We start from the raw sequence: 14,462 nt of genomic DNA on the forward strand, positions 1-14,462 counted from the left end.
GTCCCCTGTCCACACCATTCCCCACAAAGCGGCCAAAGCAAGCCCATGTTTGACTACATCATTTTTCACGAAACCCTCCAGTGGCTTTTCCCAGCCTCAGGCTAAAGCTCGGACTCCCAACCTCTCTGCCTCAGTTTCCCCCATTGCACATGGAGCTGCTTTTGCTTCCCCTTAAGCCTTGTGCTGTCTGGTGTGGCCATACTCCTGGAATTCCACAGCCCCCGGGCGTGGCCCACTGCCTCTTATTCCTTTATGGGGAGCTAATTCTGTGCCAGTTTCCCCCAGCAGCCCAAGCCGGTGCCCTTTCTGTATGAGTGACCTTTGCATGCCAGCAGGGGGTGTCCAGCCCCACTGAGATGCTGGGGGTCTGTCTCTGCAGTGTTCCTCCCTTTATGAAGAGCGTTACGTGCTGCCCTCCCAGACCCTCAACTCACAGGGCAGCTCCCAGGCACAGGAGACCCACCCACTGCTGGGAGAGTGGAAGGTGAGTACCCCCCAACCCACACACAGTGGGCTACTTCCAGGCAACCCTGCTCCTCCCTTTCCAGTTCATCTAATCCATTGATCCTTGTCATGTGGAGGCATCTGCCATTGTAAGGTACTGAGGCCTCCATCCCAGGAGGCATTCAGGCAGCCATTCAGGGTGTTCTAAGTGCTGCCCCCCAAGGCCAGGTAGAGCAAACAGAGGATTGGACCCCCTCGTACACCCACTCCGCCTGCTGCTTAGAAAATGGAAGGTGAGAGTCCCTCACACTGGGATGCCAGGTTATCTTCAGGCACCCTCACCCTTCTCTGAGCCCCACTTCTCAATTCAACCAAGCCATTGTTCCCTGCCACAAAGGTTAGGAGGCATCCACCATGGAAGGTAATGAGCTCCCCATCCCAGGAGGCATACAAGCAGCCATCATAAGCACTGGCTGTTAGGCTAGGCAGGGACACTGGGCCCCTCTGGACACCCCATCACCAGTTGCTCCCACAGATTCCTGAGAGCTGCCGGCCCAACATGGAAGAGGGAATCAGCTTGTTCTCCTCGCTACTCAACAACAAGCACTTCCTCATCGTCTTTGTCCATGCGCTGGAGCAGCAGAAGGACTTTGCGGTGCGCGACAGGTCAGGCTGTGATGGACTGGGGTGGGGTAGGGAAGAGGAGCCTGTCCAAGGCCACACAGCATCAGGTCCTAGGTCCTGGGGCTCTGGGGCTCCTGACACCCCCATATTCCAGCCCTTCCTGGGCCTGGATGCCCGAGACCTTGGCTCACGGGGCACGGTGGTTGCTGCGGACATAGAAGAAGGTGGTGTTTCTCCGAGAGGATTCCAGCCCCACTCACTCCTCGCAGGACCCACCCACACAGGCACTCCTAGGACCGCTGGGCCCAGGGATGAGGCGGCACTGAGACCCTGGGACCCACAGCTCCTAGGGCCTCAAGGCGCAGCTGACACCTGCCTCCTGCTCGCAGGTGCAGCCTAGCCTCGCTGCTGACCATCGCGCTGCACGGCAAGCTGGAGTACTACACCAGCATCATGAAGGAGCTGCTGGTGGACCTCATTGACGCCTCGGCCGCCAAGAACCCCAAGCTCATGCTGCGGCGCACAGAGTCTGTGGTGGAGAAGATGCTCACCAACTGGATGTCCATCTGCATGTACAGCTGTCTGCGGGTGAGGCCGCCCGGGGACAGACAGAGCCCAGGCGGGGGCTGTGGCAGGGACGCAGCAGCAGTGACCCCACGGCCTCCCAGGCCTTCCCTGGCACCCTCAGGCCAGCTCTGCCAGGAGGGAGTGTTGCATGAGACAGGCCAGGCTGTAGGGCCTGTTATGCAGAGCGGGGAGCCGTGGCCCAGGGGAGGCCTGGCTGGCTTGCTGCAAGGGCTCAACAGATGCTTGGGGCATAACAGAGGTTGTGTCAGGGGCCTTGTCCCTTCCGTGGTTTTCTCAGTCATCCACCCTTCCCTGCTTTGGATTCAGGAGATGAAATCAGCCCCTGGCTGGCCCTTGAGGCTCTCCTAACCCTAAGGGTGAGACGTGGAAACAAAATACAGAGTGGCCAGTGCCTTGCAGCAGAGCTCAGCTCATGAGGCCTCCATCTGTCTGGAGGCTTCAAGGTGGCTTCCTGGAGCAGGCGACCCTGTGCTGAGACCTCAGAGAGTGGGCCGGGCGAGGATGGTGGGGAGGGTGCTCCAGGCATCAGGTACAGCAGGAGGGCAGAGGCCAGGAGGAGGGGATGTTCATGGAAGGAATGGAAGGAAGGCCAGAGAATCTTCCAGATGAGAGCAGAGGCTGGGAAGCGGGTGGGCCTGGTAGGCAGGGCCTCCTGCCTTCTGCCAGAAGGACCCCCGTAAGCTCTCTTCTGCAGAGCAAGGGTTGCTCAGCCTCTGGTCTTGTCCCACCGTCCAGCTGCCCTACAGTGCCGGCGGCTAGAGGGCTGCCTGGAGGATTGTGGGAGAAAGGCAAAGGCCTGCCTGGAGCCCAGAACCAGGGCCTCAGATGTTCTGTTTTTTGTTGTTGTTGTTGTTGTTTAGTTTTTGAAGAGATGGGGGTGTTGCTTTGTTGCACTGGCTGGTCCCAAACTCCTGGCCTCAAGCAATCCTTCCGATTTGGCCTCCCAAAGTGCCAGGATTACAGGGGTGAGCCACTGCACCCAGCCAGGATGTCCTGGGCTTGAGTCTGATCTTTGGCACATCCCAGCTGTGTGACTCTGAGCTACTCATTGCCCTCTCTGGGCCTTGGTTTCCTTCTGTCAAATGGGGCCTCTGCCCCTGAGCCGGGGGCTTGAGGGAGCCCCACGGCCCCTTCTGGGGGAAGGGGGTAGTGGGATGGAGCAGAGGCAGGGCCTGCGAGGGGCCATCGGGGTGCTTTCACCTTCCGCGGGCTGCCTCACTGTGGGCCATCAGGAACCACAAGGGCCACTGTGGACCCTGGACCTTACTCCCCTGGCTTCTTTCTGTGACCTCAGCCAGGCCTTCCCCTATGAGCCTGTTTCCTCCTCTAGAAAGCAGGGAATCAGTGCCTCCCACGCCCCAGACCTGGAGAATTGGACCAGGACTTGGGCTGGCAGGCTGCCTTCGTAATCTTTGCCAAATCTGCCTAATACTATTATGTACTTAATTTTTCTTTAAATCAATTTTGGTGGGTAGTTAAGTAAAACTATCCCAGTAGAACACCTGGGTCCCTTGGTGGACAATGGCCTTGAGAATCAGCTCATGGCTGTGGGTCCAGCAGAGCCACTGCCTGGAGGGCCACCCTTGGAGATGGGCAAGAGCAGGGACTATGAGCCTCATTCCGCCTGAGACTCCACGGTCATCAGCCTGCGAGTGGGGTCGAGGCCACATTGGTGTTCCGGGTCCACCTAAACTCACCCTTGGGGCCACCCACTTAGGAGAAAGTCACAGGCTTGGGAGTCAGCCGAGCCAGGTCCGATTCCTGCCCTGCCGCTTCCCAGCTGGGTGACCCTGGGCAGGTCACTTGCCCTCTCTGAGCCTCGGCACTGTTGGCTGCACAGTAAAGATGATACTGCGTATCCGGAAGGGTCGCTGGGATGAGGCAATGAATGCCCCCACCCACAACTGGTGCTGTTTAATGAACACAAGCTTAGGGTCCATGGAGACACCCTGGAGAGGAGAGTGTTACACCAGGATCCAAAAGGAGACTGAGGGGTTGGGGGACGGGGGCGTGAAGGTGTTTGGCCCAAGGCGTGGGGGCTGGAATACAAAGGGGACCTTGGCCCTGATACCCCCGTGCACCCCAGGAGACGGTGGGGGAGCCATTCTTCCTGCTGCTGTGCGCCATCAAGCAGCAAATCAACAAGGGCTCCATCGACGCTATCACGGGCAAGGCCCGCTACACACTCAACGAGGAGTGGCTGCTGCGGGAGAACATCGAGGCCAAGCCCCGGGTGAGTCGGCAGGGTGGGGAGGGTCCCAGGGCTGGTGCGTCTTGGCCTACGGCATTGACCCAGCCTTCCTGGGCAGGGCATGGCTGCCTGGGCACCGGCATAGTGATGGCAGCAACTCACTGACCTTTCTCTCCCACTCTCCCCTTGCAGAACCTGAACGTGTCCTTCCAGGGCTGTGGCATGGACTCGCTGAGCGTGCGGGCCATGGACACTGACACGCTGACACAGGTCAAGGAGAAGATCCTGGAGGCCTTCTGCAAGAATGTGCCCTACTCCCAGTGGCCGCGTGCAGAGGACGTCGACCTCGGTGGGTGGGAATGGGGGCAGAGACCCCGAGTCAGGTGCTTCAGCCGGGGCTAGCCCCTGCCTTGACGGGAAACACTCCTTTCACCTGGCATGGGTGCATGAATGTGGGGCCACTGAGAGGATCCAATGAGGCCCCCTCGGCAGAAACAAAGGGAGACAAGTCCTGCAGTGTGAGTGAGCTACAGACAACAGCAAAAAGCCTTCAGGAAAGGCTTCCTATTTCCTAAAGGAGGGATGCTGGAGTGGGGTTTATTTGTTTGTTTGTTTGTTTGTTTTTGAGACAGGATCTCATTCTGTCACCCAGGCTGGAGTGCAGCGGTGCAATCTCAGCTCACTGCAGCCTCCACCTCCTGGGTTCAAGTGATCCTCTCATTTCAGCCTCCTGAGTAGCTGGGACTACAGGTGTGCACCACCACATCCAGCTAATTTTACTTTTTGTAAAGATAGTGTCATGCTATGCTGCCCAGGCTGGTCTTGAACTCCTGGGCTCAAGCGATCCTCCTGCCTCAGCCTCCCAAAGTGCCGGGATTACAGGTGTGAGCCACCACGTGGGGCCTGGAGTGGGTTTTATAGGATTCTTGGTTAGGCCAAGGGTTTCATCAGCAATTGTAACATTAACAACCCTGCAGACAAGGCCATTTCCAGAGCTCCTCCTCTGTGCCCTCCACCCTGGCACCTTCACTGTGTACCCTCACATTCTCTCCCCCAGCTCTTTCCTGCTCTCTCCGTTTTATGGATGGGAAAATGGGGGCTCAGAGAGAGGTATGGCTTTCCTCATTTTCCATGGAGAAAGCGAGAGGCCTCTCCCTGTGTGGCTGGGCCAGTAACCACCCCTCAGGCCCAGCTCCCTGCCCAGACCCTGATGGCCTGCTCCTTGTCCCCCAGAGTGGTTCGCCTCCAGCACACAGAGCTACATCCTTCGGGACCTGGACGACACCTCCGTGGTGGAAGACGGTCGCAAGAAGCTTAACACGTTGGCCCATTACAAGGTGCAGCCCTGCCCCCCTGCCCTGCTTCCCCACCCTCATGCCCCCACCCCGACCTCCAGCCTCTGACCTCGGCCTCTCCCCTCCCATCAGATCCCCGAAGGTGCCTCGCTGGCCATGAGTCTCATAGACAAGAAGGACAACACACTGGGCCGAGGTAGTGCGGGTGCACGTGGGAAGGAAGCCTAGACTGCATGTGGACGGGGGCTTCCATCCCATGCCCCTGTGGGGAAACTGAGGGTCCGAGAGTCACGGCTGGCCTGGGCTGAGGCCTCCTTGGTGGAGACTGGGCGGGGCCAGCCTCCTCTGACCCAGTACTGCTGGGGCAGGGCCCACACCAGGCCTCCTCAAGCTGATTTCCTGCGGCAGCTGGAGAGAGGCCCCGGGAGGGCGGGCTGCAGTTCCGGGAGGTCTGGGCAGTGGCCAGGCCAGAAGGGGGGCCAGCATGCCCGTCTCAGCCTTGGGCCATGTCCCTGCCTCAAGTGCCCCCTCCACAGCCTCAGACGCCCCAGGCACAGCCGCCTGGCTGCTAGGCCTGCCAGCCCGGGCTCCTCTGGGTCTCGGGGTCCCCTCCTGAGGTTGAGAGCAGAGTCTCGGTCTCTCCCAGCAGCCTGGGAGTCTGGGCTGGCAGGAGCTCTGGGCTCAGGGGTGGGGTGGGTGAAGGAAGCCACCTCTGCCGGCCTGAGGCCTCTCCTCCCCCGTGGCTGCATCTTTCTGTTTCTCTCCACCGCTGTTCCTCCCTCCAAGTCCCTCCATCCCTGTGGTCACTGTGTGTGTGTGTCTTTCTCTGCCTCACTGTCTCACTCTCTGTGTGTCTCTGGATCTCACTTATCTCTCTCTCTGTCTCTCCCAGACTCAGTCTCCCCATGAGTCTCTGCATCTCTGTCTCATTCTCTCTGCCTGTCTCTTTGGATCTCTGTCTCTGTTTGTTTCTCTCCCCATCTTTCTGTCTCTGCTTCTGTTTCTCTCCCCATCTTTCTGTCTTGTTTCTGTTTCCCTCTCCCCATCTTTCTGTCTTGTTTCTGTTTCTGCCCTCTTTTTCTGTCTTTGTTTCTGTTTCTCTCCCCATCTTTCTGTCTTCATTGCTGTTTCTCTCCCCTCCTCTCTCATGTTTATTTATTGTGTTTTTCCTCTCGCAGTGAAAGACTTGGACACAGAGAAGTATTTCCATTTGGTGAGTGCCCAACCTCGGCCCCAGGGGATCCAGCCCCTCAGTGGGTGTGGCCTTGGCTTTCTGTGGCCCTGGGCCTCTGGGAAAAGTGCTCCCGGCCCTGAGAAAGGCTGGGGGTGGGGGAGTAGGGATGAGGCCCAGAATCAGGAGGGAACCACAACCCTTGTGTGCTAAGAAGCATGGCAGAGCCAGACCTCCCACAGGCGGCCGAGAGTGGGGCCTGGTGCGGACACTGACCACTGCCCGGCCTCCCAGGTGCTGCCCACGGACGAGCTGGCGGAGCCCAAGAAGTCTCACCGGCAGAGCCATCGCAAGAAGGTGCTCCCAGAAATCTACCTGACCCGCCTGCTCTCCACCAAGGTGGGTCCGGCTTCAGTCTCCCCTCCGTGCAGTGGCTACAAGGCTCCAGCCCCAGCCCCAGAGGGTCATTGCTCAGGGCCAGCTGTGCACACACGGCTGGAAGAGGGGTGTGAGTTCTTCCTATTCCCCCTGTGGGGCTGGAGGGGCAAGAGGCTGAAGGCTTAGGGTCCCACTTGAGGCATTTCTCACAGCCAGGAAAAATGCCTGACAGACACTTCTATGTTAGCCCACGTAACAGGGTACAGCAGAGGCCCAGAGGGGTCAGTGATGTCCCCAAGGGCACGTGGCTCAGTGGCAGCGCTGGCACCCCACAGCCCATACTCTGGTGCCTCCAGTTCTCGACTACATGTGCCAATGCCTTGATGAGTCCTTTCAATGCCTCTGTGAGGCAAGTTTCGGATGCTAACTGAGGCCGGAGAGGCTCGGTGACCAGCCTGACGCCGCGTGGCTCCCTCATTCAGCAGCCTGGGCATTTCAAGCTCTGCAGAGCCACCAAGGGTGCCCACTAGCCCTCTGCACGTGGCCCGGGGCTGACGGCGGCCACCCCACTCCCCCGCAGGGCACGCTGCAGAAGTTTCTGGATGACCTGTTCAAGGCCATTCTGAGTATCCGTGAAGATAAGCCTCCGCTTGCTGTCAAGTACTTTTTTGACTTCCTGGAGGAACAGGCTGAGAAGAGGGGAATCTCGGACCCCGACACCCTACACATCTGGAAGACTAACAGGTGGCGGGGCGGGGGCCGTGCGGACTTCACTGTGCCATTGGGGCCCCCGTGGCAGGGGGTTCAGAGTCTAGTCTCTGGCCTCGCCTGCTTGGGCTCAAGCCCTCCTCTGCCTTTTCCTAGCTGTGTGTTCTTGGATGAGTGACTTAGCCTCCCTATACTTCAGTTTCTCCTCCACTGTAAAATGCAACCCTTGTTAATGGTAGGAATTAACTAGAAGAGTGCCCAGAGCATGGTCTAGGTGTTGCCCTTACTATCATTCTCCCACACCCCTCTCAGGCGGGTGCCTTCACAGATGAGCACACTGAGGCTCAGAGAAGCAGTACCTGCTCAAGACCACACAGCCTGGGACAGTAGAGCCAGGCTCGGCCCTACATTATCTGAATCCCTTACCCAGTTGGTAGCCCTCCTTCGAGGCACCTCTTAGCTTGTCGGGGTCACACACCCCCACAAGAAGTTGCTGGAAACCCAGCCTGACCCTCAGGAAGAATACCACCAGCCCAGGCGCCTGTCTGCAGGCCAGCAGCTTCCCAGAGCTCTGGGGGTGCACATGCCCAGGCTGCTGAGTCACCGGGTGGCCTGAGGTGGGGTTGGGGGTGTTGCTTACCCGCTCTGGCCTCTCGAGGACAAGGCCAGAGCTCCAGGCCCTGCCCCCCACAGCCCTGCCACAGCTGCTCTGCTAATGCTAGACTTCCTGCTGCCTGCAAGGGTTCAGGGAGGAGCCAGGGGTGCCCGGGGGCTGGCACCTGGTTCTAATGAGAACCAGGACCTGGCTGGAGGATCAGCAGGGGGTTGGGGGTGTAGCTAAGCCCTGCAGCTCCTGCCTTGCTCCAGCAGGAAACCCGGCTCTCAGCCCCACTGCCACCCCAAAGGTTCCCAAAGGTTACATCTTGTGACAAGGCCCCAACCTCAGGCCCTTGAGGGACAAAGTCAGCTGTCTTCTCCATGACTGTCCCTTGACTGCTTCCTACCCCACCCTACCCTCACTGCCTTTGTCACCCTACCCCACAGCCTTCCTCTCCGGTTCTGGGTGAACATCCTGAAGAACCCCCAGTTTGTCTTTGACATCGACAAGACAGACCACATTGACGCCTGCCTCTCAGTCATCGCGCAGGCCTTCATCGATGCCTGCTCCATCTCTGACCTGCAGCTGGGCAAGGTCGGCTGTTCCCAGAACCAGGCCAGGCCCATGCACAGGGCCAGAGTGGGGTGCCGACCGTGGGTGGCCTCCTCCACTCTCTGAGGCTGAGCTCAGAGATCTTCCTGGGAGGGGAACCGAAAGAGCTCAGGTCTAGGGCATATGGGATGAGTGACTCATTCAGACAGGGAGATACCTAGAATCCAGTACCTTCCATCAGAAACTCTGTATCGCTGCAGACCAACTGCACCTGCCATGGCTGTGCCTGGCACTGGCTTTGAAAACAGGCCAGAGAACCTGGTGTGGGAAAGCCAGTATGAGCTTGGACAGCCTGCTTAGTCAGGCACAACATCATCTGAAAACCAGGCCAGGCTCTGGGCAGCAGACCCTAAAAGTCAAAAGCCATTCAAGCGAGCATTCAGTGAAGGAGTGGGCAGAGGGGTGACGGGTGACTAGGAGCTCTTGAGATTCATGCGGTGGGTTGAGGGCACACAAGGCTCTGTCTGGCTTTAGAGGTTGAAGATAAAAGAGGATGGCCTTCCAGACCGAGGGAACGGCACAGGCAAAGACAGGGAGGCGGGAAAGCACCTGCTTGCTGTGAGTAGGGATGAGATTGTATCATTAGAGCTGGCACTGCAGGATTGGTCCAGGTCGTGCGTGGCCCTGCATTTAGCCCATGCATTTCAGAGATAGACCACGGGAAAGAGAAAATGCCATCGCTCCACTACTTCTCACGTACTGCCTCCGAAGGCAGGATGCCCGTGACTGACAAAGAAACTGGGAGTGTTCTTGGCACTTCTTTCAGGCGTTAGGAGCATGTGGTGGGAGACATTCCACTGAGCCAGCACTCAGGCTTCCAGAAATCCTAGACACCAAGACCTATCATCCTGAGAAGGACACATCCTTGTTACATGGAACGGGCTGCGGGCAGTGAAGAGCTGGCACGCCGGTGCTTTTCCCCCTGAAAGAAGTAGCCCCCCCCTCCCCCCAGGTCATTGTCCTAACAATCCTGGGGAAAGTAGGCGGGGCAGACAGAGCACAGTGAGGAGCCCCTGGTCTGGGGCCGGCTGAGTACAGAGACGTTCAGTGACCGGGCAAGACTCTTTGGGCCTCAGGGGCCTGCTAAGGTCACTTATGTGGCAGGAGGGATGAGGGCTCATCCAGAAAACGACCAGATCCGTCCGTCCGTCAGCAGCCATCTAACACCCTTGCTTTTCTCTGCCCAGGATTCACCAACCAACAAGCTCCTCTACGCCAAGGAGATTCCTGAGTACCGGAAGATCGTGCAGCGCTACTACAAGCAGATCCAGGATATGACGCCGCTCAGCGAGCAGGAGATGAATGCCCATCTGGCCGAGGAGTCGAGGGTGCGGCGGCTCGCGGGGGGTCCCTGACGAGCTGAGGGATCGGGGGTTGGGGGGCTGGGCCTCAGTGCCTCCACTGGAGTAAGGGCAGGGAACGCAGCGGGCATTTCAGAAGTGGCCGTGGCCTCTTGCCAGCCTGCAAATTCGTCACGCATTTTCCCAGAGCTTGAGGCATGGGGGCAGGAGAGCACCCTCTGGATAGAGAGGAGCTTGGAGGTCAGGGTCCGGGAAGCTGTCTTCACAGGACTTGAGGGGCCTCATCGCTGAACTGTGCTGTGGGGGCCATGTGGAGTTGGGGGTATTTGTGTAAACAGCTGGCTTTGCTGGGGCCCGGCTCAGCTTTGACCACTGGGCTAACGTCCTCCTCCCCGTCCTGCCTCCTTATAGAAATACCAGAATGAGTTCAATACCAATGTGGCCATGGCAGAGATTTATAAGTACGCCAAGAGGTATCGGCCGCAGGTGAGTGCCCCAGGGTGAGGCATCTGCCCTCGGGGCAGGTGAGCTTCCTACTCAAGTACACACATCTCAGGGTGCTTGCCCCTCACGGACGGATGTCACTTGTGGTAGACATTCAGGGCTGTGTTCTCCTCCACGAACTGAGGCAGGGCCACCCGCCATGGCCCGGCTGACTCCGCTGCTCCCCTCAGATCATGGCCGCGCTGGAGGCCAACCCCACGGCCCGGAGGACACAACTGCAGCACAAGTTTGAGCAAGTGGTGGCTTTGATGGAGGACAACATCTACGAGTGCTACAGTGAGGCCTGAGACACATGGAGAGCTGGGCAGGCTGCTGCGGGGAGAAACGGACGCCCCTGAGCCTCAACTTGATCTTCTACCCCATGTCTGTGACTCACGCTGGGGAATACTGAGCAGAGACGTCTGGGGCATGGGCAGGAGGAGGGGCTGCTCTTAGCCAGGCAGGGGCGCCCCAGCCCTGACCCCTGGGCACCTCCATCCCCTCCCACCTATCCCCAGATCAGTCTCCGGGACGGGGGCCAGAGAGCTGGTCAGCCTCTCCCGTCTGCCCAGCATGGCCTGCACTGTGCCCACCCACTCGCTTCACAGCCTCCAGCTGGTCCTGCTGCCGAGAGCCCCGCGCATCCAGGCAGCCAAGCACAAAGAAGGGGAGAGGAGGCCACCAGCCCGGAGGCTGCAGCCCAGAAACTCTACCTCATCCACACTGGTGCAGGGAGCCCTCCTTGAACCGACCTTTGATTGGTTTCTGCTTCAACCCCCAAAATGTTATCTCCACTTCCCCCTCACCCAAAGAGGATCCTGGCCACAGACAGTTTCAAGTAGTGTCAGATTTTTGTTGCTTGGGCGGCTGTTGGTAGAGTGGGCAGTGCCCGTGCCATGGGGTGCTCTGTGGGCTCCTCCAGGAGCAGGGAGGGGGGAGGGGAGGGGCGGGGGGCACAGGAGCTGGGAGCCCCGTCTCCAGGGAAAGGAGAGGGGTTAAGATGCACCAAGGCTGTAGCTGGGCTACTTGATCTTGCTGAAAGTGTTTCTAAAGATAGCACCACTTTTTTTTTTTTTTAAAAAAAAGCTTTTATATGTTAAAAAAAGTATCATGCACCAACTGTGAATAGCTGCCGCTTGCGCAGAGGACCCGGGGAGGGGTCCCGAGAGGCTCCCCATGCAACACTGGAAATGACTGTTCCAGAGAGCGGGCAGACCTGGCAGAGCGCCCCTGGCACCTGAGACCGCCACCCATTCCACTCCTGCCAGAAGCGACCCTCTGTGGCCGATGGGCCATGCAGGCCCCTTGCAGCCAACTCAGCCAGTGTTGGGACTGGCTCAGAGCCCATGGGGGCTGGAGGGGGGCAGTCGGGACTCTGGAATCTTCTTTATAATAAAAGCCTGACAGACAAACCTACTGTGGGCTCCAGCCTTTGTCCCGAGATAGCCAAGCTGAAGAACGTGCAGTTTCTTTACCAGTTGGTGAGAGAGAGGAGGGAGGGAGCCTGCCATCCCTTCTGTCTCAGCTGCACTCTTGAGGTTTGGGCAGGCACCTGACTGGCTTCTGAGAAGGCAGAGGCCAGATGATGAAACGAGACAGTGCAGGCTGCGTGCATGCTGTGGGCCTGGCCCGGAGCTGCCATGCCTTAAGCTCTGAGGATACCCCGGGACCTCCAGGAAGATTTCACAGCTACTGTGTGTTGCCTGCAACTGGGTGGGCCCTGCTCCTAACCTCATCTCTAACAAGCCCATGAGGAACGTGCTAGCATCCCTACATGACAGACGCAGCAACTGAGGCTCAGCACAGCTGAAGCATTTCTCAAGGTCACACAACCAGAAAGAGACAGAATGAGGACCAGGTCCCATGCCAGAGTCTCCACAGTGGTCCCCCAAGTGGGTGGGGAGGCCAAAGGTGACCACCCTGGAAAGGGAACTGACACTTAACTTGCCCTGAATTTCTCATCAAGCTTAAAAAATACATAGCATTAAGTCCATTTCTCAGACAAGGAAGCAGGCAGTTTAACCTCCAAGCCCAGTTTAACCCTAAACACTGTTCCCCACAGTACAGGCTGTTCCTCACCCCTGCCCACAAGAACAATGAACCTGATGCAGACATTCCTTTCCAGCCCTGCTGGCTCCTCCCTGACCCCAGGGAAAGATCTCGAGAGCCAGCTCCAAAGGTACAGCAACTCCATTTAATTTCTTGCTTTTGTGAAGGAAAAATAGTTACACATGTATTTATCAAGAGTAAAAACTAGGACAAAAGATTCATAAAATTTAAACAAAATCCCACAGATACCAGTTCTAAAATTAATGAGAACAGAAAAGTGAGGAGAAAAGTAAACAACCTTTTGCTTTAAAAATAGCTTTTTCCTGCAGTGGCTTCTGTGTGGAAAGATAGTCTTTATCTTTCACATTTTCTATTCTGAGCATTGATTCCTTCTTATTAAGCAGCAGATTTTCTAATTTAAGTTATCAGCACATTTGATAGCATTTTGAGGGTGAGAGGGGTGGGTGTGATTCTGGAATGAATACAGGGTTCCCAGAGAAATGTAGGAAGCACAAAAAGCGTGAAGAAAATAAAAGCTGCCCTAACCCTTCGTGGCGAGCGTTTCTGAGAACGCCACCTGCATGGGGTGCTTGGGTGGGGCGGGGCCGAGGAGTGAACTCAGGATCAGGGTGTGCACACCATTTTGCAACCTGATTTTCCCCCATGCGACAATATGTCAGTAACATCTTTCTATGTCATTAAATATTCCACAGCCTGTCTTAATGTCTGATTAACATTCAGTTCCTCCTTGAAGTTTAGAAATGTATTTGCAAATGGAGGAAATCTCGTTTCCAGAGTCATTTCTCAGCACAGAAGGTAACCACCTTCCATGAACCAGCTATAATCCTTATCTGGGGCTCTGAGGACCTGGCAGCTGTGGGCAGGAGGGAGGCTCTTACCCTTTGAGGGTCATAGGAGGCTGGGGCCCCCTGATGTAGCATCCTCACACTAAACGCCTTTGAAAAGGAAAGAAGCCATTGCAGCTAAGGGAGGTAACTTGCCCAAGGTTTCATGGACGCTAGACACCTCCCACCTCTGCCCCCAGCTCATGGACATGAGATGCCCACTCATGCCCCCCACACCGCAGTCTGCCTGGAGGTGCCTCCCACAGCACCGGGTCAAGCCGTGAATGAGCAGTGGCAGGAGCAGACCTCTCCTCAGGAAGCACCAGCCCAACCCCACTCTGCCATCTGCTCTGGGGGCGCTTCTGCGTCCTGCTGGCAGCCACATTACAGACACCCCAGGGAGGCTGTCAGCACATCTAGGCAAAGCCGGGATTCCAAGGGGAGAGGGTGGGGTGACGGAGCAGGGGCAGGAAGGGAGCGGCTGATGCCCCATGCTGAGCAGCCTGCTTCCCTTTGCACCCTGTCTGCCCCCTTCTCAAGTCCTGTGCAGTTTGTTTTTGACTCCCTTTCGTCCACCCCTTCCTTCTCTCTGTCCTCCGTGGCTAGGCTGCCACCTCTCATCAGGACCATATCTCGGCAGCCTCCCGGCACGTGCCGAGTCCTCACCTCAGGAAATGGTCACCCAGCAGTCACCTAGCTGTCTAGAACCCAAACTGCAGACTCATCAGTGACTCTTCCTACATCGAATCCATCAGCAGAGCCCGTTCACACCATCTTCAACAGCGATCCAGAATCTGCCACTTCTAACCCTCCTCTGCGAGCATGTCCTGGCTGGCCACCCCTTCATCTGGGTTGTAGCAGGGGCCTCCTTGAAGGCCTGTCTGCCTGCTCACATCCCTGCAGAGACTGTTGCTTGCCGTCCTCTAATGGTTGCCTATAACAATTAAAGCCCACGGTGCTTGCCCTTGGCTTACAAGACCCTACGTGATCCAGCCGTCATCTACCCTGCAGCCCTTGTTCCGGTGAAAGGAGGGGGATCTGTTTAGAAAGATCTATTGCTGCAGGACATACCACCCCAGTACCTAGTGGCTTAAAATAACAGCAGTCACTTATTTTGCCCACGAATCTGCAATCAGGGCAGGGCTTGGCAGGAAAAGCTTGTCCCTGTTCCACCA

At 57.4% G+C, this 14,462-nt stretch overlaps 1 protein-coding gene across 1 annotated transcript in view; it reads left to right on the plus strand.

Annotated features, from left to right (window-relative positions):
- The window catches only part of PLXND1 (plexin D1), a 51,848-nt gene extending 40,039 nt beyond the window's left edge, over nt 1-11,809 (plus strand). Inside the window, exons 23-36 of the mRNA XM_050781564.1 lie at nt 380-484; nt 980-1,110; nt 1,458-1,656; nt 3,743-3,889; nt 4,040-4,196; nt 5,081-5,184; nt 5,275-5,338; nt 6,321-6,355; nt 6,608-6,712; nt 7,272-7,428; nt 8,437-8,591; nt 9,797-9,937; nt 10,322-10,396; nt 10,585-11,809. Coding sequence (XP_050637521.1) covers nt 380-484; nt 980-1,110; nt 1,458-1,656; nt 3,743-3,889; nt 4,040-4,196; nt 5,081-5,184; nt 5,275-5,338; nt 6,321-6,355; nt 6,608-6,712; nt 7,272-7,428; nt 8,437-8,591; nt 9,797-9,937; nt 10,322-10,396; nt 10,585-10,701 — 1,692 coding nt within the window. The 3' untranslated portion in view covers nt 10,702-11,809. The remainder of the gene's footprint in view (nt 1-379; nt 485-979; nt 1,111-1,457; nt 1,657-3,742; nt 3,890-4,039; nt 4,197-5,080; nt 5,185-5,274; nt 5,339-6,320; nt 6,356-6,607; nt 6,713-7,271; nt 7,429-8,436; nt 8,592-9,796; nt 9,938-10,321; nt 10,397-10,584) is intronic.
- The last annotated feature ends 2,653 nt before the right edge of the window (nt 11,810-14,462 follow it).

The sequence above is a fragment of the Macaca thibetana genome, chromosome 2 (genome assembly GCF_024542745.1).
Source record: "Macaca thibetana thibetana isolate TM-01 chromosome 2, ASM2454274v1, whole genome shotgun sequence".
Taxonomy (NCBI): domain Eukaryota; kingdom Metazoa; phylum Chordata; class Mammalia; order Primates; family Cercopithecidae; genus Macaca; species Macaca thibetana.